The 22,747-nt window shown below is 51.8% G+C and overlaps 1 protein-coding gene across 4 annotated transcripts in view; it reads left to right on the top strand.

Moving 5' to 3' along the window:
• Positions 1-326: 326 nt before the first annotated feature.
• PODXL2 (podocalyxin like 2) overlaps positions 327-22,747 on the top strand; it is a 32,924-nt gene continuing 10,503 nt past the window's right edge. Inside the window, exons 1-5 of one of the 4 annotated variants that reach the window (XM_082413978.1) lie at positions 6,928-7,450; positions 7,527-7,760; positions 17,882-17,945; positions 21,249-21,296; positions 21,886-22,607. In XM_082413978.1, coding sequence (XP_082270104.1) covers positions 7,409-7,450; positions 7,527-7,760; positions 17,882-17,945; positions 21,249-21,296; positions 21,886-22,607 — 1,110 coding nt within the window. In that variant the 5' untranslated portion in view covers positions 6,928-7,408. Of the gene's footprint in view, positions 485-2,355; positions 2,491-5,942; positions 6,222-6,927; positions 7,451-7,526; positions 7,761-17,881; positions 17,946-21,248; positions 21,297-21,885; positions 22,608-22,747 lie in introns of those variants that run through there. The other 3 variants (XM_082413975.1, XM_082413977.1, XM_082413976.1) reach the window with 3 other exon arrangements.

Here is a 22,747-nt window from a genome sequence, read left to right as displayed (position 1 = left end):
ACACCGGCGCGGCCTAGGGACCAACCCCTCATGGAAGTTGAGGACCCGCGTTGCGATGGGACCCGGGGCGCACAGGTGGTCGACCACTCCCGCGCCGGGTCCGCGCATAGTCTCGCGAGCGTGGCCTTCAGCGCTGGGGCCACGCCCCTCCTCCACGATCCGGGCGCCAGGTGGACGCGGGCCTCAGAAGCGCGAGGTCTGAGGTGCGAGGCGCGAGGCGCCGGCGTCGCGGCCCCGCCCCCGGCCTCCGCGGTGCTGATTGGCCAGTGGCGGGCGGAGGGGCGGGGCGAGTGACGGCCACGCAGACCAATGGGCGTGCGCGCGCCGCCGCCGCCACCGCCGCCCGCGCGGCCCTGAGGAGCCCAGGCGGCTGCGGAGCGGCGACGCGGCACCATGGGCCGGCTGCTGAGGGCCCCGGGGCAGACGCCGCCGCTGCCGCTGCCGCTGCCGCTGCCGCTGCCGCTGCTGCTGCTGCTGGCCGGAGGTGAGCGGGCGGCGGCGGGCGCGCGCTGGGCAGCTCCGCGCCAACAAAGGGCCGCGCGGTCTCGGCGGGCGGCGGGGCGGGGCGGCCGTCCGCGCTCCGGGCGCTGCCGACGGCGCGGGGCGGGGGCCCGCGGTGCGTGTCCGGGCGACAGAGGGCCGCGGGGCCCCGGACTGTGGTGACAGCCGCGGGGGGTGAGCGCGGTGCGACACGTGCGCGGAGGTGACGGCAGGTGTGAAGGCGCGGGGGGAGGGGCGCGGGGAGACAGGCCATGGCCACGGAGCGGCGTGTGCGGGGCGGGTCGCACGAGGACGTGGCCTGGCAGCGCGGCGAGCCCTCCGGGGCGGGGGGAGCGTTGGGGGGGGTGTGCCCGCGCGCATGTGTGTGCATGCGCGTACGGTCCCGCCCGCCGGGTGCCTGCATTGGCTCCCGTCCAGCAGACTCGGCCCGCGGCGCTCCCCGCGCAGGCAGCCCGCGGGCTCGTGGTGCACACGTGTGTGTGTGTGTGTGTGTGTGTGTGTGTCCCGGCCCCGGGGGTGGGGGGGGTCTCTGCTTGATGGTGGCAGCAGAGCAGCCACTGCCCTGGGCTGTGGTGCAAAATCCCGGGTAAGGGCCACTGCCCCTGAGCGCGTCCCTGCGCCCAGCTCAGCGAGGGGACGCCTTCTGCACCGTCAGTCCGGGATGAGTAAGGACCCAGGTGATGTGCATGAGAAACGGCATCCGTGTTTGTCTCAGACGCTGCCCCACCTCTGTCCTTGCGTACCTTCAGTCCTCTTTGGAAGAAGGTGGGGCTCACCAAATAAGTACCGCTTGTCCACTCTTTCTCTGTGTGGCAGCCACCCCAGAACTGGCCAGCGAAGTGAGTCAGGACCATGCCCAGCTGTTAACGGTGCCTCTTCCTGGCTAGCCACGGATCACCGTGGGCAGCTTGGCTCCGTCTACCCCCTCTCCCGCCTCCGCCCCCGGGGCGCACTCTCCATGTGCCTGTTATCACCCCCGTGCTTGGGTGGCATGTGTCCAGCAGCGTGTCTCCCTTGCACACCATAGTGTGGGCACCCTGCAAGGACACACAAGCCAAGTGTGTGTGGTAGGTTGGTGGTGCTGGACCATTTCTGTTGTAGCTGCCACTCCAGGGTGCGGGCCACGTGACAGATGCTGCCGGGCAGCTCCCAAATGGGTGTCTGCCAAGGGCTTAGGGATCCCTGGACTTCAGAGCTGCTGATTAGGGGAAGGGTGGGGTGGGCTGATGGTGGAAATCAGAGAAGGGTGTTGGGATCAGGAGCAGATTGCAGGGGAGGTAAAACATGGGGATTATTGAGAGGCCTTGTTTTCCCCACCCCCTTAAGATATAAGCCTGCTTCGTTCGCCTCTTTCTGAGTTCGTTTGGGTCAGATTTTCAGTTCTTTGAGGCTGATCCCCGAATCCTTTTCATGTGCCTTCTTTTTCTCTCCTTTCCACTGGGAGTGATAGAAGTAGCAGAAAATTACAGGTGCTAGAGGGAAAAAAAAAAAAATCACAAGGAGTGTAATTCTGAAAGTTAAAATCAGGTGGGGGTCTCAAGGCAGATTAGTCATTAAATGCGAAAGCAATTACACACAGAATGGTTAGGTCTCAGCTACTGTTTTGGTGGGCGAGCTTGAAAATAAGTAATCTCTTGTAATTACCTAAATAGTTACCCACTGTGAAAGCTTTTGAAAATATCAAGGTCTATATAAAAAAAAATCATCATCAGAGGGAAAAGTAACTTCAAGAAAATGGAAATGTTTATCGCAGAAAGAATGAAAAACCAGATTCCTCTTTTTCACACACAGCTTTTCAGCACAATTATCAGAACCTCTTTTAATTCCTATCAGACTGTTGGGAAAGATAGACAAGGACGGACTGTGGCAGGTGGAGGAGAGAGGTTGAGAGAATGGGGACCCCGCCTAAGTCATGCAGATGGTCGGAAATAGACCCAGCGAATTCGTCGGACCACAGTGCACTGTGCAGAGAGCTTCACCGACTGAAAAGTATTTTATCCCCAGAGGTGGGAAGTCATCAGGACTGCTGGTCAGACTTCCCCTGAGAGGGCACATGCAGGTTCCTTGCGGTCCGGGCTGGTCTGGTCAGCAGGACCGAGGCCCACACGGCTGCGACTCCTCCTCTCCCATCACACCTCGGTTCAGCTCGCAGAGACACCTGTCGGGTTTTGACGAGGCAAAGTGTGTTTGATCCTCCAGCGGTTTTGTGGAGGGTAAACTTCCAAGAATTCTTGAAGTCAGTTGTGCTTTTCTAAAACGGCTTAAGTAATGTCTTCCCAGTAGGTGGATAAGGAGCTTCTCCTCTTGGCCGTCTCAAAGACGGCTGCTCTGGTGCCCTGGGAACCTGTACAGTTTTTGTTATTTAATTATTTCTCATCAATTGAGTTTTTTCTTCCTGGACTGCATGAGTTTTTCCAGATTACTGTCTTGTAGAACTTGGTTCCTCCAACCCTGAGGATACCAAGTCTGAAAGTAGACCTGTTGTATCAGCTGGTATTTTATATAAAACTTGGATTACATTTTCCAAACAGTGGTTATTTCCCCGAGGGCAGAGGCTGTCTTGTGTTCATTTCTGTGTCTCCAGAGAGGGCCTGGCACAGTACGTGGCACAGAATAGGAACTCAGGGGGGACCGCATTCCTCTGAGCAGTGGAAGTCTGATGCAGATGTTAGCTCCAGTAAGATACTGCCGCCTACCTGAAACCAAAGTAGATCCTAATTGGCATCATATCTGATTGGCAATATTATATGATTCTAACTTTTTAAAAATTAGAAAATAGCTCTTAACCTGAGTACAGTTGATCGACAAACTATTTCCAAACATAGGGTCCGTGCAGAAATAGAAATAAAAGGGCTTCTTTGTGAAATATAGGGGGCCACTTTACCAACGTGAGGTCTTTCAGGAGAGGAGCCACCCTATGGTTTGGGTTTCTCGTGGGACCCTGAGCAGAGTGCTGGGAGGAGAGGGTGTCTTCGGTCTTCAGGTCTGGCCTCTTTCCTTGCTCCTTAAATCCTGTGAGGCGTCCGTGCCATCCTGGGTACTCTCTTCCTTACATATCCTTTGGAAGAAGGGCACATAAAGAGGGGCTTTCTGGTCTTTCTTCACGGAGCTTCTGCAGGACCTTTTTGTGAGGAGAAACTAGCTAATTACAGTGCTTCTGTGGGCTGGTTGTTGGACCTTAGTCTCATGAGGCCTCAGTTATCTCATCTGTAAAAGCAGAGGGTGTTGATTTATTCGCTCGCAAACATGTCTTGAGCTCCTGTGACATTTCAGAGACTGTCGAGGCCCCGGCAGGACAAAGGTGAAACTGACACAGGACGCTCGACTCCGTGCTCACTGCTGAGTGAGGGAGGCTGTAAGGTGGTCTGTTACAGTTCAGTGAGGAAGTGCTGTGATGTGTCCAGAGGCGATGGTAGTGGTGGGTGCCCAGCTGAGACCCGGGGGGCCGGGGCGGCTGCTCCGAGCTGAGGGTGGAAGCAGGCGTAGGAGTTAGGCGGGTGGGTGCAGGTGACCTTCCGCGTCACCAGCTTCTTGTTAAAGGCTGTTCGAGACTCTGATGCCGTCTATGTTTCTTCCCATTAGTCCTAGTTTTTTCCTTGAAGTCACATAGAATAACTGATTTTTATTATTCACATCAACCTTTTGTTTTAATGCATTTGAAGATATCATTGTCGTTCTTAAACATTCTCTTCGTGGCCGAGAGTGTCCCGGTTCTCTATCCTTCGTGATACTTATGATTGTAGACTGCAGTGTGCTTTTTGCAGTGCAGTTTATACGCTGCATGGAGCTGACCACTGGGTGGCCACTGGGTGGCCTTTGCGGGCTGGAGGAATTCTTGTCTTGCTCTACAGATGAGGAGACCAGGGTGCCGGTGGGGCAGACGCTCTCCTGGAGTCATTCAGCCGGGAAGCCAGGGCGCTTTCCTGCACCACGCGCTCTTGCTGTGTCTGATCTCAAGACCTGTTTAATCCTCTTCAGCACACTTGTTATTTTGTTACGCCCATTTCCCTGTACCCCGGACTGCTTTCCTTAAGAAATGTTGTATTCGTGGTCCTGTGTTGTCCAGCTGGTGCGTAGCGTACAAAGGCTCCGTCCCCCCCAGACACGTTCTCTGTTTTTGAGTTCTCAGAAACTCATTTCTCAGTCTGAAAAGCCCTTGTCTTCCTTAGCGGCCACTCATTGTGCGGGCACCCGCCAAGCTTAGGGTTTACTACTTCATAAGGTGCTTATAAGAATTAAAATTCAGATAACGCTTACAAAGCATTTAGCACGTGGCACCAATAGTGTTATCGTTTATTTTTATTATTAAACATCACTAAAAATTTCTATGAACTGCTCTTCAGCCACGTCATAGTGTGCTATAGGCGCAGAGTAGGAAATAAGTCCCGAAATTCCCTCTTTCCTGCATCATTGAATGTTAGTTTTGGAAAAGAAAATTTGGAGGTCATTTCACCCACTTTCCTCATTTTTCGGATGAGGAGACTGAGACCCAACTTTCTGGAAGACTTCACAGCAAGTTAGTGATATTTGTGTAATTAGTAATGATGTTGTGAAACCAGCAAAGAGGACTGTTTCCTGTTCTTAGTGAATGGGAGTGAGAGAGAAGGAAAAAAGATGCCCTTTATTTTATTGTTTTTTGTTTGTTTGTTTTGTAAATTAGGAGAGAGGGGTCCAAGATTCCAAACAGACGTATCATTACCAGCTCTGGATGAGTTTGACCTGTGACCTCACATGGTTTTTTTTGTTTTTTTTTAATATTTATTTATTTGGTTGTGCTGGGTCTTAGTTGAGGCAGGCGGTCTCCTTAGTTGCAGCTCGTAGGCTCCTTAGTTGTGGCTTGAGGACTCCTTAGTTGTGGCTCACCTCCTTAGTTGCAGCACATGGGCTCCTTAGTTGTGGCATACGAACTCTTAGTTGTGGCATGCATGTGGGATCTAGTTCCCTGGCCAGGGATTGAACCCAGGCCCCCTGCTTTGGGAACGCGGGAGTCTTAACCACTGCGCCACCAGGAAGTCCCTCACATGGTCTTAAAGACTGTGTGTTGCTGAAACACAGATCACATTCTTAATGCAGTTTTGGAAAATGTTCAGCCTAGGATAGGAGCCTGCAGAACAGTGTGCCCACAAGGTCCAGGGAAGCAGGGCCCCTTCTCTGCTGCCCTGCACCCGCACAGCGTGGTGGAGAGTGGGTACTCGGCAAATGGTTCCTCCCTCTCTCCCGCCCATCTCCCCGTCTCCCCTTTGTCCGTGCTACAGGGAAGGAAGGCTAAGCAGTTTGGCCTTTTGGAGATGAGTACAGCATCTCAGAATCCCCTCGCAGCCCCCTGGCGTCAGGAGTGTCCCTGAAGCCCCGCCCTCACCCCTGGGCTCTTGGCTGTTGGAGATGGGTCTCAACCCTGTGCCGCTCTTCCTTCTTAACCACCGGCTTTCATGTCTGTGCAGGAGCATCCCTGGTCACGTGTGCAGCCGGGTCCGAGGAGCCTGGCCCGGAGGGCCTCACCTCCACCTCCCTGCTGGACCTCCTGCTGCCCACTGGCCTGGAGCCGCTGGACTCGGAGGAGCCCAGCGAGGCCATGGGACTGGGGGCTGGCCTGGGAGCCCCTGGCTCTGGCTTCGCCAGCGAAGAGAGCGAGGAGTCCCGCATCCTGCAGCCGCCGCAGTACTTCTGGGAAGAGGAGGAGGTGCTGAACGACTCTAGTCTGGACCTGGGACCCACTGCAGGTAGCGCTCTCCCCTAAGATGTGTGCTGCTCACAGCCGCCAAGAGGCCTGGCACAATGCCAAACAGCCCTTTCCTCGGCCAGATCATCTCCTCTCCCTCCCGACCCGCTTTCACCCTCTGCTGTCCACCTGCACCTCAAAGCCAGGTCTCTGGGCTCTGAGGGTCTTACTGGCCCAGGAGGCCCTTTTTACTTTTGTAATATTTACTTCTGTGCTAATATAATTCAGTGTAATGCTTATAGGCTGTGAGGTAAAGAATGTTATTCCTGTCTTAAACGTGAGAAAACCGAGGCTGAGAGGGGTGAAAGCACACCTGAGGTCATACAGCTGTCGAGATGATCAGTCTCGATTCAAGCCTAGGTCTGTCCAAGGTCTCGGGTTTTGTTTGTTTTTTCCCTCTTCTGTGCTGCATTGTCTCTGTTTAAGGTTCCCGGAGGTCAGCAGATCCCGTGTCCCTCCTTGGGTCTCAGAGCCCCACAGGGCATTCTAGGTGCCCTTCCCTCGGCCCTGCACCGGAGCTGGGGTCTGGCTCACAGAGCAAGCCCGAGGCCTGGAGCCAGCGGCGCACGCAGCTGTGGGCTGATTGCAGGTGCAGCAGAGCGTGCTTGCCGTGCTTCCAGCTACGGCAGCTGTGCGAACGTTCTTGGCCGGCAGGAGCCCGTTTTTAAGCACTGGACTGTCAAACTGTGTGTGCACGTGCATGGGGGTGGGCTGTTCCAGAATTTAGCACTGACTTTCCTTTTTCAAATACATAGTATTTTGGATTTATGTTCTGTAATTATGAAAATAATACATGAAGACTGTAGAAAATATGACAAATACAAAAACAACACAAGGAAGAAAACCCACCCATGACCTCACAACTGAAAGATAATTAGTGCTAGTAGTTCGGGGTACCTCCGTCTAGTCTCTCTTATATGCAAATGGGAATCATTTTTTCCACTTAAAATATCTCTTAAATTTATTTGCACATCATTAACTATTCTTCTGTAACTTGGTCTTCAGTGACTGCCTAGTGTTTCTTCGTGTGGATCGTGACCCTCAGTATGAGACGGTTCCCTGTCTTGACTATTCAGTTTGTTTCCAGTTTTAATGATGCTACGAGTATCTCTATATATTTTTGCACTTTTCTGGTTGTTCCTTAGGATAAATTTCTAGAGTAAAATTGCTAGGTCTAAAGATGTATCAATGAGCATCCCACCCAGAAACAGAAGACACAATCAAACTAAGGTAATCCAGGGAGGTTGTGGTTTGTTTTTTTGTTTGTTTTTTGACAGATCCTCCTCAGGTTTATTTGTACCAGTAGCACAGGAGGACACCAGCCCCGTGCAGACAGCAGCCCACAGGTCACACCAGTCCTTCTGTCCTCACATTGGCAGATAAAGGCCTCCACTCTAGCCTTTGTGGGGGCCTGGGCACCCTTGGGAGCCAGAGCTGGAGCCGCAGCTGCACGTGCTGCTGCAGCCTTGGCCTGGGACTTTGGCCAGCAGAGCCTGAGACCCTTGGCGATGTGGGCACGAGCACGTTTCCCGAGCTTGGGGTGAGCAGTGTAGGCAAGTTGACTGAGCTTGCGGGCGCGGCCCTTTGGGATCTTGGGCTTGACCTCCTTGGGCTTTACGAGAGCCTTGATAGCCTCAGCAGTGCACTCATGGCCTTGGCGTTGTTGGCCTGCATCTTCTTCTGGCCCTTCTTGTTGTGCTTCTTGGCAAGGTGTGTGTTCCTCAGGAACTTGGGGTCCACCCCCTTAAGAGATTCGTATCGTTGTGATCGGGGTCTCTTGATGCCGTTTCTGTGGCATTTTCGGGACTGGTTGTGCGTGGTGTGGTTCTCGGGCTTGGCCATGTTTTTGCACTGGGGCCCGCGGATCCCGAAGCGCCTGGGGCCAGAAGAGACCAAGGAGGTTTATTTATAGACCAGTGGACTTACCAGGGGATGGCAAACCCAGAGGAGTTCAGGGCTGCCAGCAGAGGAGCGCTCAGCGCCCCACACCCAAGGGACAAAGAAAGGGACAGATGACAGGAGCCCGCGGGGACAGAGGGGTGGGGAGCAGTGGTCCTGACACGAGCAGTGAGGCGACGGGGAAGAAAGCGGAAGATAGATGCCCGGCCTCTGGCTCCTCCCGTCTCCTGCCAGCATCCCCGTTGCTCTCCTTCCCCTGCCTCTGTGGAGGAGTCCGGTCAGGAAGCAGGGATGTGGCCCGGTTCATGTGATTCACTGGGTCGGTCCCCGGGCAGAGGACGGGGTGGAGAAGGGTGGGGAGTGCGCCTGGGAGTGGGGTGTATCTGACACAGAGGATGGGAATCTTTGCACAGGCGCTTGTTCAGTATTTCCCAGATGACCTCCAGAAAGGTTGCTCCAGTTTGCGTACCCGTCAGAGAGGGAAATGAATGCCAGATTTTGACCCCTTCCCATCACTGAATTTTGTCACTTGGAGATTTTTGTCAATTTGATAGGCAAAATTATAATAGCCTTTGATTACTAGTAAATTTTAACTGAAGCATGTGTAAGTGAAACCCATACACACTGAATATATTATATTCATTGTGACCGTTTATCGTTTTTTTTTATTTGAAGCAAGTGCAGTTAAGAGCAAGCTTTGGAGTTGGGCAGATTCCAAAGTTCCAGCACTGCTATTCAATAGCTATGTGATTTTTGGCAGGTAACAACCTAAGACTCAGTTTTGTCTTGTAGGAAATAGTATCACAGTGTCGTGAGGTTTAAATGCAATAGTACGTTTAAAGTGCTTAACACATCGTTAAGTACTCTGAAAATATTAGCTATTATTATTACTTTTCCTTTTTTTTTCTATTGAGGCTTTAATTTTTTTATCACTGTACAAATCTTCTTATAAAGAGGATACTAACCTGTTCTTTGAGAAAAATAGAAAAATTTTTTCCAGTTTAGTAATTACTCTTATTTTTATTATAGTAATATTTGACATACATAAGTGAAGATTTTTATAAGCTTTGACAACCTTTCTTTTGGAATGTTTTTATGCGTTTTTCTTTATGTTTAGAAAAGCCTTTCCCTCCGTGAGATAGATGCTCCTTTATTTCTTGTACTCTTTTTCAGCTTAAATTTTACTTGTAACTCCTTCTGCCAGCTGTCATCTGTTTGCGCTGTGGTATAGGGTGATGATCGAGCTCATCTCCCCGTGGGGCAGGCCTATAGCTACAGCAGCGCTCCTGACAAATCTGTCCTCTCCTCGTCGAAAAGAAGTGCGCTTTGCCCTCGCGCTAGACAGTGCTGTGTACTGGGGTCTTCCCTTTTGTCCAGACTCTTGGGATTTTAGTGTGAGGGTGGCCGTGGTCGTTCGAGAGCCTCGGTCTGGAGGCAGCAGCTGTGCGCCGCCTGTCCTCGGGTCACAGTGGGGCGCTCCTGGGCCTGGACGGGCTCCGTTTAGTCTGCCCACTGCCCCACCCCCGTGCGTCCCCCCTTCTTTTTCTCTCACGTCGTTTCTCTTCTCCCAGTGGCTTCTCTGGGGCTCACTGAGTGTGACCAGGTCCTCATGCCAGCTCCACGCGGGTGTGTTTCCTGTGTCTGCTGTTCACGCCTGATGGTTGGGGATGTGCATGCCCTGGTGAGGGGGGCGGGGAGGGCTCCGTCTTTGCTCCTTTCCTGCTGCTCTGTTTGCCCACCGTCCTGCCCTTTCCTCAGCTCAGTCTTCTCCAACACCCCGAGGAGATGTGTGCAGAAAGGGGGCCAGGGAATAAAGGCCAAACGTCTTAGCGCTGCAGAAAACGCGCTTGACAGTCTGGCCCAGCCTTACCCCCGGCCCCATCTCCTCCCCTCCTGCAACTGCATCGTCTCATTAGCCTGTTGTCCGCCCTGCATGGCAGACGTGGGACTGATGCACAGGGCCGCTAAGTGCTTTGCCCAAGGTCACCGCTGGTGCACGATGGGGCTGCATTGAGAATCAGTGTCCGCTTACTGACAGTGGCTCAGGCCCATCCCCCAAGCCCGCGACGCCCTTATACCCTGTCCCACCTGCTCAGCGTGTTCCTCTCCACCCCGACTGCCTGCTGGGCTGTGTCCTGCTTCAGCACTTATCTGGAGAGCTGCGGCCTCTGAGAGGCTCTTCCAGCTCCCCAGGTGACGGGGCCACTGCAGGTGGCTGGGCTGGTGGTGCCCTGGCCCAGGGGCTGAAGTCCAGTCTGTGTACCTCTCACCAGGCCCTGGGCTGGATGGAAGGCACACCTTTTCCTAATTCATCCGCCAGTGGGGACGTCCCTGTGCTGGCGACGGCCCTGTGGTCAGCCTGCTCATTCCTGCCTCCGTCTTCTCACAGCACACGGCGCTGTGCTCTGAGGACGCGACAGAGGCAGAGTGTTCGGGCTGTGGGGCTGGTGTGAACAGGAAGGGACCGTGTGTGCCGCTCCTCCCGCCCTCTGCCCCCAACCCGGGAAGTCAGAGGCTTCCCGCCAGGGGTCTCGGAGGAAGGAGGGCATCACTCGTGGCGTTTGCTGCTCAGGTCGGGGGGACAAAGAGAGAGGCCTGCAAAGGGCCTGCCGGGGTGGGGAGTCTGCCCAGAGTTCAGTGCCAACCTAACAGGCCCCTGGGGACGGGGGTCGCTCCGTGCAGCAGTGGCTGTGAGAGCTGGGGGCCGTGCTGCCGACGGTCCAGCCTCGGGGCGGGTCCTTTAATAACGAGGACATCCGACCTGGGAATTGAATGCCGAGTTGCGCCAGGCGCCAAGTCAGGTGTTGTAGAGTGTTCCCTCCTTTAATCTTCAGAGAAACAGTTAAGTCTGTATTGTTACTCCCATTGGACCAGTGGACAAACTGAGGCTTGTGGAGTTTGGGTAACAGCTCCATGAGCGTAAGAACCAGAATTCAAACCCGAGTTGTCAGACTCCAGAGCCTTGGCTCTTTCTGTTGTGTTGCCGCTCAGCTCAGCAGTTTTACTAGAGACCAGCAGTAACGTCTTAGGTTTTGTGTGGGAGTTACCGCCATTTTTTCATAGCGTTTTCTCTTTGCTTAGCTCACCGAACTTCACAGCCGCTCTGTGGGGTCAGCAAGGCAGCAGTTACTGTCTTTGCTTCACACGTGGTGAAACTGAGGCCAAGAAAGCTTGTTAGCTTTGCCCAAGGTCACACGGCTTGTGTGCGGCAGAGCTGAGTCTGGGATCAGGGCCTCCCGAGCAGGTCTTGCGCTGAGAGCACATGGGTGGTGTGTGTCAGAGAGGAACCAGTGTCTCTGATTGTCACTGGAGCTCTGTTCTGCGTCTCATTCTAGTTCGTTGGGCCTGGAAGAACTGGAGCTGGCGCCTTCTCCTCCTGTAGCAGCAATCCTTGGGGGCCCGACGGCAGAGCAGCTGCCTGGCCAGTGATGAGGGCCGTGACCTTGTGTGGGTCCCTTTTCTAATCTTGCCTTCAGTCTCCTCATCTGAAAGTGAGACCGTGGGAGTGATAGATTGAAGTCTTTTCCAGCTTTAAAATATTATGATTCTCTGACATTTCGGGTGGGAAGAGTGGTGTCTACAAAGTAGGGAAAAGAAATGGAACATAAATCACCACTCTGCCAGCTAATCAAGCCAGCCTGAAGCCTGATCAGTTAATTCATGGAAAACTGTTAGTGACTACGAATAGTTTCCCAGGTTACCTCTCCATCCCAAAACTGTCCTGCTGCCGCCTCACCCCTTTCACTTTCCAGTCTCCTTAGTAACATTCTCTGCATGCAGCTTTCATCTTCCTCGTGAGCAAGCTAGTTAGTGTTCTACAGGACAAGAGATAACTCTTTGGGGTTGGCACGTTCTAGAAGCCCAACTCAAACAGGCCCGCAGACCTGTGTGAGAGAGGGGTGTGTATCGGCTTGTAAGGGATCGGTTTCCGGCCCAGGCAGGTGGGGTCCAGGTGTTGAAACGGCGTCAGAAGCTGTCTCAGCCCATCGTGCTTTGCGTCCCCTTGTCGGTTCACTCTTAGGCGGTCGTTCTGTGTGGTAGCTGAGCGAGGCCCTCCATCACTCTGCTCTCATCCTCCTGTCACTTAGCAGCCCCAGCACTTCTGGGGAAGACTCAGGTGGAGGCTCGTTGGTCTGGTCTAATCTGGGTCCTAAGCCCCCTGAAGCCAGGGGGTACGGCCCCACACTTCGGGACCAAGAAGAGGGGAGGAGGGCCCCCCAGAGGAGAATCAAGGTGCCATTAACAGAAAGGGGGATGAAATGATGCCCTTGAGTAGGGACATTCCTAAGTGCTTATGTTTCCTCAGTCATTGTCACATACAGTTCTTTTTTCCCTCACGGCGACCTGACGCAGCCTTAAAAGCAGCCTGAGTATCACTGTCTCATGGCAGAGGCGACTGGCTTAGGGAGGTTTACGGGTGGTTTGAGGTTGTGCGGGTGATTGGTGGCAGAGCGGCTCTCAGCTCTGAGGTCTCTGCTTCAGGACCCGCTCCTTCTCTGTGTGCGCTCCTCCCTCACAGCACTTCAGTTACTGTTCATCTGGAGTGAATTTGTGGAAACCAGATCATCAGAGCAGCTATCTGCTGGGGTGTGGAAATGGTTTCAGTACAGCGGTCTTGTTGGGTCGTATCTGTTATGCAATGATTTGACCTTCCGGGTCACTGCCCACACTTCAGGCATGTTTCCTGACAGTATCACTTCACCTGGACACCAAAAAAAGAAAGGAAACGAAAAAAGCCCCATATTTTTGTTTTACGCTAGTAGTATCATTGTATGAAAATCAGAAACATGCAACAAGTTAAAAAAAAAAAAATTCATAACCCCATCATCAACCCAGAGTTTGGGAACAGTAACTTTTGGTGTGTCTCTTACTGGACTTTCTACCCATATAGAAAACAGATAAAATATGCCTTTATGAAAAATGGAATTCGAGGGTACTGATCTTGCGGTTTCACTTACGCACATCTTTCCCAGGCAGCAGACAGAGTTCTCCAGCCTCAGCTTTGAGGCCGAATTGGCATCCCAAGTGTGGACGGGCTGCCCCCTGCCATGTGAAAGCAGGATTGTCCCGTGAGCTGTGCCCTGACGAGAATCCTTGACACTGAATCATCATGAGCTTCCTTAATTGTTTCCTTAGAGTGCGTTTCTAGAAGGCAAGTGACAGGATCAGGATGTTTGTCTTCACAGCTTTTTTTTTTTTTTTTTTTAGGTAGAGCCTAGCAACATGTGCTTTTTACTTTTTTTTTTTTTTTTTTGGTTTATTTATTTATTTATTTATGGCTGTGTAGGGTCTTCGTTTCTGTGCGAGGGCTTTCTCTAGTTGTGGCAAGTGGGGGCCACTCTTCATTGCGGTGCGCGGGCCTCTTATTATCGTGGCCTCTCTTGTTGCGGAGCACAGGCTCCAGACGCGCAGGCTCAGTAATTGTGGCTCACGGGCCCAGCTGCTCCGCGGCATGTGGGATCTTCCCAGACCAGGGCTTGAACCCGTGTCCCCTGCATTGGCAGGCAGATTCTCGACCACTGCGCCACCAGGGAAGCCCTTCACAGCTTTTTGTTCATGCTTTCCCCTCCAGACTGTGGCCCGATTTCTGTTCCCATCAGCAGCAGGTGGAGTGCCTGTTCCCGCGCTCACCCGGTACCGAGTATGGTCCTTAAATGCACTCCTATGTTGTCAGGTTGGTAGTCCAAAAGGTTTATCATCTGGTTTAATTTACATTTCTTTAATGACTACTGAGGTTGACCATTAAAAAGTCATGTTTAATTTACTGAAAGCTTCCCTTGCACCTCTGTTTTATACAAATCTATTGTGAATTTTGTGAATGTTTTTGTAAATATTAACACTCAGTTGAATAACTGGCTTGCGTGTTGCACTCAGGGGACAATTTTCAGTGATTTGACATTAACCTAAAGGGATGTTTAAAGTGATCTTTCAAGGCCAGTGGCCCTGATGTCTGCTTTAATTCCTTGTCTTAAAGAGAGGAATCAGTTCATTACCGTTTCAGCTGAGGCCGAAGGTCACATGAGAGGATGGCCACCCTGGAAGGCAGAAATGACGTCCAGTGCAACCTTGACAAAAAGGGAAAAAGACCTACAAAACTGGGGTGAAGTATTAGGAGGAAAAAAATGCGACATGATCTATTTAGGGAACAAAAACCAGCACTGTAGTGAGATTAAGAGAAAAACAAAAAGGCCTAGACGCAGCTTAAGTGCCGAAGCTGGGTGAGTTAAGAGATCTTCCTTTACCCTCTGATCTGTTAGCCTCCGGTTCGTCAGTCGTGTTCAGTGTTTAACAGTCCCTTCACCAGACATTTACTGCATGCCTACTCTTTTGATTTCATGACCACCCTTAAAACTGGCGAATCCAGAATTTTCCCAAGAGGAGATAAATGACAAGGGGAAGGGTTGAGAATAAGGAATAATTAACGGTTATGTAGCCCCAGGAAAAGAAGGCTAAACTGGGGCAACTAAGAGAATATGTAGGGATTTTTCCCCCTGAGGAAGATGCTTCCCAGGTTCTCCTCATTTAGCAGATAAAACAGAAATGGGCTTAAGTTGTAAGCGAACCATCCCAGTTGGGTTTAAGGAAATTGGGGAGAAAAAAAGCCAATGACACAGAAATGTCTCCCTAAGGAGGCCAAGACATGTTCTTGAAGAAGATTGCAGCCCATCTTTCTAGACGTTGTCTAAAAATTCCCTTCTGAATAATTTGCCCTTATGTGTACATACATAATATGTATACATATTATGTATACATACATAATATGTATACATATTATGTATACATACATACATAATTCTGCCATTTACAGTCTGTACAATTTTATTTGTGTTGGAATAAAGATAAATAAGAAATTCGCTCTATTGAGTCACCATTAAAGTAACTTATAGCAATGCCATCCTGCCTCGGCCAAGGGCCAAGGCCCGTCAGGGAACCTCCCAGGTTCTTCTGCTGTCAGGACCCTGGACTCCTCGGGGTCCCGCCGCAACTACACCTGAGCACACACCGGTGTGCCTGGCTGTGTGCTGAGCTCTGGGATGCAGAACCTGCAGGTGACTTTCAGGGGAGGAAAGAGTGCCTCTGTGGGCCCAGGGTTGTGCATCCCTTATGTCATTCATTTTAGCCTCACGTTCCAGAGCGGTGGCTTTGCGGAGCCCCCGGGCCGGTCACCCAGAATTCCAGCCCCGCTTGCAGAACTCTGAAGCTTGGCCTTGGCTCTTACATGTCACCCAGGCTGGTGACCGAAGCCCAGCTTCAGAGGATCGGGACCAAGGGGGTGATGCCGCTGCGTCAGCTGAAGCTAGCTCTGGCGCTGCCTGGCTGACCGGGAACGTGTCTTGAGAGACTGGCTTCGACCACACAAGAACCTGAGGTTGGCAGCTTTACAGCTGCAACAGGTCTGGGCCTCACCACGCAGAGCAAGTGTCATCCCTTCTCTGAGCTTTGCTCTGCATCTGTGAAAGCAGGGCTGTGGGCCTGCTGATGTCACAGGGCCCCACTCTGGAATGTGCAGGCCTGATGTTCCGAAGCGCTCTGGGGAAGATGTCGTTTCCAGCGAAGCCACTTGGGGGTGCTGCTGCTCCCCGCACTGTTGGCCGGTGTTTCAGGCAGGGGAGCTAATGGGAGCGGGTGCGTTGGACGAGGTCCCAGGTGGGCCTCTGGTATCTCAGGGATAGTGAGGGCACCTGGTTGGCTGAGCCCCGGGCAGCTTGGCCACTCCTTGACCCTCCACCCTTTGAGGCCAAGCTGGAACCTCCGCCTGGGGGACCTGCTCTGTGAGGGACCTTTACTGTCTCTCCATTGCCCGCGCTGTGACCGCCCTCCGGGGCACAGGGACAGGCTTTGACTCGCTTTCAGGCTGTCTCGAACATGTCTCCTGGGCATCTCTGCCTGCTCACACCTGTGTCCAGATATGTGGTGTGTTTGTCCCTGACAGGCTATTGGGGTTTGTGGAGCCCTACTCTGACGCCTGAAGCAGGTGGAAAAGGAGGGCAAAGCCTGGGCTCCTAGCAGGATGGAGCACCACTGTCCGTGTCCACGGGGCTGTCAGTGCACAGGTCTCTGGTCTGGTGTCCAGGATTTGGGGCATCAGGCCATCCTTGATGCTGCTCCTGGAGACCGGAGCGCTGGCAGGGGCCACCTTGCCTGGGGAGGAGGCCCATTCCCTCCCGTCGTCCTGCAATTTCTGGTGCATTTTCTCCACGACCTCCCTCTAGTCCTCCCCTCCTCCCTCCGGTCCCCTCCTCCCCCCTCCCTCCGGCCCCCTCCTCCCCCCTCCCTCTGGTCCCCTCCTCCCCCTCCCTCCGGCCCCCTCCTCCCCCTCCCTCCGGTCCCCTCCTCCCCCTCCCTCCGGCCCCCTCCTCCCCCTCCCTCCGGTCCTCTCCTCCCTCCTCCCACTAGTCCTCTCCTCCCGCCTCTTCACTCTGCCCATCTCCATCCCTCTCCTTTTCCTCCATTGTCATTTTACTCCTGGTCCCTGCAAGATGAGTGCTGAGGCTTCCTCACTCCTCCAAGGTCGCTAATCTCTGGAATCTTGGTCTTCCTCCCGTGGACACCTGAGTGGGATGAACGCTCCCCTCCTTCCCCACTGGGATTGTTCACCTGCCTTGTGGCACCTGTATTCCTTTCTCCTGGAGGTCTGAAACTCTTAGTCCACATAGCCTGCCCTGTCCCCTGCCTTCTCTGTTTTCTGGTGGGTAACTTTATATTTGCAGAAAACTTACAAGAATAATTCCCATATACCCTTCACTTAGATCCCCCATTGTTAACATTTTGTCACATTTGCTTTGTTATTCTGTGTATGTATATATGGACGTATAGACAAGAGTTTTTCCTAAATCACTTGACAGTAAGTTGCAGGCAAAATTCCCCTTGACCCTTAAGTACTTCAGTGTGTATTTCTTAACAAAGACATTCTCTTACCAAACCACAGTACAGTGATCAAAATCAGGAAATTGACATGGATACAATACTGTTATATAACTACAAACTTTATTCAAACTTTGCCAGTTTTCCCAGCAATGTCCTTAGTAGCAAAAAAAAAAAAAAAAAAAAAAAAGTTACTGTTTCCAGTTCACTGTTCAGTCCAGGATCATGTACTGCCTTTAGTTCTCATGTGTCTTTTGTCTCTTTTATTCTGGAACACTTCAGTCTGTCTTTCATGATTGTGATGTTTATTTTTTTAAGGAGACAGGCCAGTTATTTTGCAGAATACTTCTCAGTTTTGGTTTGTCTAGTGTTTCCCCATAATTAGATTCAGGTTCTGCATTTTTGGAAGGAGTGTCATACACGGTTTTTCTTTCTCAATTCATCAGACCGCGGTTACTCTTGGACAAGGCTCAGTTTCTTTGCTTGTTAGTCTGCATTCACATTTGGATCCAGTCCCACCGTCCACTCCCCTGGGACCCCCGTTTTCATCCCACCAGGGTCTGTCCCCCAGCCACCCCTGTGTCACCTCCTGTCATACTTCCGTAGTCTGTGCCCCCGGTGGGCCTCCCATTAGTTCTCATTTCTGGTGTAGGAGGCATTTCCCATATTCAGATCATATGCAGGCTTGTCAACAGACGATTGGTCGTTTCCTGCCTGGCCCTCTTTCCTGGATCCTGGCTTGCCACTCAGGTGTTGACTGTGCTGCTCGTCTGTGGGGCGCGCTTCCAGAGTGCTGCTGTTTTCTCGTATGATTTGACAGTGTGAGCATTCCTTTAATGTTGGTAGTGGAGGAAGAGCGCAAATTAACGGGGTGTTTGTACTGCTGGCGGTGCCCAGGTTCATCTCACTGAATCCAGACCACAGCCCTGTGTGCTGCGTACGTACTCTTCGTTTTTTACAGGTAAAGAAGAGGAGGCACATGGACGTTAGGTTCCGTGTCCAAGGCCATACAGTTCATAAGCAGTGAAACTGAAATCACACAGTAAAAGAGAAAGGAATAATTTTGGATGCTGAGAGGTGGTAAAAAAAAAAAAAGTAGAAAAAGAAAATTCTGCTGATTCCCAGCACCAGTGAGCATCAGTTAGTGATTTGTCCAGTCACCAGAGACGAGAGGCTGGAAGAGGGTGGAGGCTTGCTGGGAGATGTCAATTTGGGAGACTTTAGTGTTGAGGCAATAGATAAAGTCTTCAGAAACGGTGAACTCACTGAGAAAGAAGTGCAGAAATTGTGAGTCCAGGGCGGATGGTTTGGAAGTGGTCACATTTAGGGAGAGGGGAGAGGAGCTGACACACATTGTAAAGGAGACTCTGCATCGTGACTGGAGACCCTGTTCTCTCCCTGTGGGGACACCCTGGGTGTGGGAGGTGGAAGGTGGGAGACGGGCTCAGCGAGCAGGCCTTGCTCTCTTGTCCACTTCGCCAGGCTCTGTGTTAGGTGCTGGGGACACAGGTGAAGAAGATCCCCCTGCTTGTCCAGAGGAGCTTGTAACCTAGTGAGTCCTATTTTATTCTGTTTAGGACAGTAGACGAGTGGTTGCTTTCAATGTTATGTGTATAAGACACATTTGTCAAAAGTGTCTCCAAAGCTTAGAATATCCATGCTAGAAAGAATCTTAGAAATCCTAGGCATGGGCATCCTCATTTGTCTCAGGAGAAACTGAAGCCCAGGGTAGCTGAGGAATTTGCCGTTGCTCAGACAAGCAAGGTGGTGGCAAGCCTTCTGGCTCCCAGATCATGTCACCAACAGCATGACCACTGTGACCCCTGTGTTTGGCATGTGTCAGCATCAGGGTGAGTAGAGGGGTTGTCTGGTCAGCTTGCCCCTTGGGGACTGTCCCGCCCCAGTGGGACTCTGTGGGTCAGTGCCTCGCCATTCTGCCACGGTCCAGGCTCTCTCTGAGCTGCTGGCTATTTCCAGTGCTTCTTGAGGGTTTCCAGTGCCCTTTGCCTCTGGATTTCACTGTTTCTGTTAATGGAATGGCTCTTCCCACAGTGCTCACTTCCTCCCGTTAGCCAGCTGCCTCTGCCCCAGGGCCAGCTCTTGCATCCATTCCTCTCTCGTCACTTCCACTATTGTCACTCCATTTATCTCTCCTGATCCACTGTGACGAGCCCCTAACTCTTCTCTGCTCTCTTCCATCCCCTCCTTCATCTAATTCTTGTGCGTTGCTGTCAGATTAATCCTCTAAGAATGAAATTGCACGATTGTAAGGGCTTTTTGTATGTTTCATTGCCCAAACACCCATCTGACATTCTGTTACATAGATTCCCGCCAGGTGGTCAGCCAGCCCATTTCAGTCATGTTTTTATTTTGCATTTCAATTTTAAACAGGTCTGTTATAAAGTTCTTACTTCTATTGAAGTAAAACATTTTTGTTCTTCTTGTTTTATGGTATAATTGTCTCTTGAATCTCTGAAGATGTTAATGATCAGTTCTTCAAAGTGCTTCTTTTTTTGACAAGATTAGCCCTTCTCTCAGAGGCCAGTTGCTTTGCTTTCTCACCCTCATGCTTTTTCCTGAGCCTGGCTTTCCTCAAATGTCTTGTGAATCTTGACTGTTCTTCCATGTTTGTACAGGTGGTACTAGATTGCTCAGTTTTAGGGGCTGTCATGGGTTTCCTCAGCAGTTCTGTGGTCACTGTCCCACCAGCAGGCCTCAGCCCAACTGCTCTGTGTGGGGAACAGGTCAGCTTCCCTACAGAGTGTGTGCAGGGGTGCAGGAGGGGAAGATCTTAAATTACTAAGTCTCTGCTGCCCTGAAGAGTATAATTAACAAAAGTGGGGTGGTGGACTGTTTCAATTATTCATTTAAATGTTATAGTGGGAGTTCAGTGATCAGCTTCTACAAATCATACTTTTTCTTATGAAAAGTAATAATTCTTAGAGCCCTCTGGATCCTTGTTCTAATTTGAACAATTGCTCTCTAGGCCTGCTTCCCAGCTTCTGTCCTGAGATTGATTTTCATGACATTTCTCTTATATTTCTTGATTTCCCATGTCTTTTTGCATTTCTTGGAGAACTTCCTTAATTCATTCTCTCAGAATCTGTGGATAAGAAAACCTTTAAGTCCTTACATACATGACAGTGTCTTTATTTTGTAATCACATTTGAATGATAGTTTAGTTGGATATAAAACTCCAAGTTCAAAATAAGCTTCCCTGAGAATTTTGAACACATTTTTCCCTCTTGCAGTCTAGTGTTATTAATTAGAAGCTTGATGATGATTTGATAATCTGTTTCTTGTTCCTTTATAGGTAGCCCTCTGAGAGTTGGACTGTCAGGAATGAGGCTAGGTGTGAGTCTTTTATGATTCACCTTGTTTATTACCTTTCCAACATGACAATACATGTTGTGAGGCCTGGGAACTTTGTTTGGCTATTATTCTCTCCATTTTATTTCTATCTTTTTGAAAATCATATTAGCTAGTTGCTAGACTTCGTACATTGATCACCTATATCTTTTAGCTTTTCTTTCCTTTTGCCTTTGTTCTGATGACTTTTCCTTGATTTTTCTTCTAGCTGTTCTATCGAATTTTCACATTTAAACAATTGAGTTTCAGTTTCCAAGAAGTTTTCTTTTTTAAAGATTACTTGATTTTCTTATTAGCCTGTTCTTATTTTAGGGATGCAATATTTTTAGATCTTTCTGAGGATACTCATTAGAATTCTAAAAATTATCTTGTGTTCCCTGAGTTTTCTGTTCTGTGTCCTTGCTAACCCCGCAGTAGTTCTCTCTCCTTAATTCTGATGGAAAGAGAGTCCCCCTCCTCCACTGCTGACTTTTCCTGTGTTTATTTTGGCTGAGGGATTATCTGATCTTATGATCTCATCTGCTTTCCATGTTCCCAGAAATTTATCTAAATTTTTTAGACTTTCATTTTGACAGTGAAAAAAAAAATTCTGTCATTTGACAGAAATTTGGGAGGAGGAGAATGAGCAGCTCAGTCACCACCCTAGACCTTTCCCAGCCCTCTCAGTTCTACGCAGTATTTCAGAACTGTCTTTGATATTTATTATTTTGAAACAAAATGGCAGCCAATAACAGTTGCTACCTAGATATAGATTCTGATATTTGAATGAATTTCCAGCAAAACTGGTCTGTGCTTTTCACGTGTCATTATCCTGACGGGGCCTGGGGTGCGCTGAGAAGCCAGATGTCCTGGTCTCCAGGAGACCTCTGTATTCTACTTCAGAGTGTCGTTCCAGGGATGGCAGGGAGAGGAACCTCCCCTTCCACCCGCCGGCAGTGGCCCCGTGAGTGCTGGAAGGCTCCAGACGCTGGGTGGGCTCAGCCAGTGCCCCTCTCTGCTCTCCCAGCATCTTCCATTTCCCAGTCGGGACCTGATTTACAGAATAAGAGCACTGGCTAGGGACAGTGGTGGTCATCTGTGATCAGAGGGCTCTCAGACCTCATTGGGGGGTTTCACCTGGAAGACCCCCACCCCAGCCCATTAGAAAAGGGGTGGAGGGTCGTGATGGGGTCTCCCGGGGAGAGCCCAGACAAGGCACCTCAGGGACCCTGTGCGCCAGATGTTAGCGGGCCACCTCCGGGGAGCATGTAGGCTTCGCACCTTCCCGTGGTCGTGGGACTTCAGTGGCAGATTTGTGTCGTTTTATTCCCATGAAGGAAGTGAGGACCAGCCTGGTCTTTGTCCCCCCAGTCTGTCCCCACCAATCCAGCCTATTTCCCACTCCTTTCCCACACGATCAACTGTCCAACCTCCCCCCCCCCCCCCCCGTTCCCCTGAGGGTCTCACGGTTCTTTTTATCATCCGTTCAGCACGTACTCAGCAAATCAACGAATGATGGAGCTCGTGAATGAACTCTCCGTCTCTGTCTGTAGATTACGGTTTTCCAGACCTGACTGAGAAGGCTGGTCCCATAGAGGATACCGGCCAGAGTCAAGAGGGGGCGAGCCTCCCGTCTCCCCTGCCCAAGATGAGCCTGGTGGAGCCACCCTGGCATGTGGTCCCCGGAGAGGAGGAAGAGGAGGAGCAGCTGCTGCCTGTGACCAGGTCCCAAGAAGAATCCCAAAGTCAGGTCCACGGCTTTCCTCCCACCGGCAGCAGCCAGACCCCAGGGGCCCCCGAACACCGGCACGAAGAGTCTGGGGACCAGGCCTCCTCGGGTGTGGAGGTGGGGAGCAGCATGGAGCCGAGCCTTTCCCCGCCCACAGTCACCCCAAGTCCAGTGACCCTGGGGGGTCAGGATGTGGCCGACTGGGGGGCAGGGGGCACGGCGCTGCCAGCCGCAGGGCACGGGCTAGAGTTGGAGGCCCCTCGGGAGCCCAGTGAGGCGGCCACTGCGGGAACAGCTGGCTTGGCCGGCCGGCCGGGGGAGGGACCGTCCCCGGCCTCGTTCCCTCAGACAGAAGCTCCCAGCGGGGCTGAGGCCTCAGACGAAGACCCCACGCACCCTGGAGCCTCAGCCTCTTTCTCACTGGCCCCTGGAGACCTGGAGCTGACACCTTCCTCTGCTGCCGTGGGACGAGAAACCCTCAGCCAGCTGCCCCAGGAAGGGCAGACCGCCGACGCTCCGTCTAGAACACCCTGGGACTCCGCGCAGGTAAGTGAAGGTGCTCGCGGGCTGCCCGGCCATGCCCAGCTCGCGGCATGGGGAGGGCTCTGCCGGGCCCCGGGACAGCGGGTGGATCCCGGGCAGAACTTCGGGGGGCACAGCTCGTGGCCCAGCAGTGGGCGTCCTCT

This window comes from Balaenoptera physalus (assembly GCF_965194825.1).
Source record: "Balaenoptera physalus genome assembly, chromosome: 11".
Classification (NCBI taxonomy): domain Eukaryota; kingdom Metazoa; phylum Chordata; class Mammalia; order Artiodactyla; family Balaenopteridae; genus Balaenoptera; species Balaenoptera physalus.
This window is presented reverse-complemented; position numbering and strand designations above follow the sequence as displayed.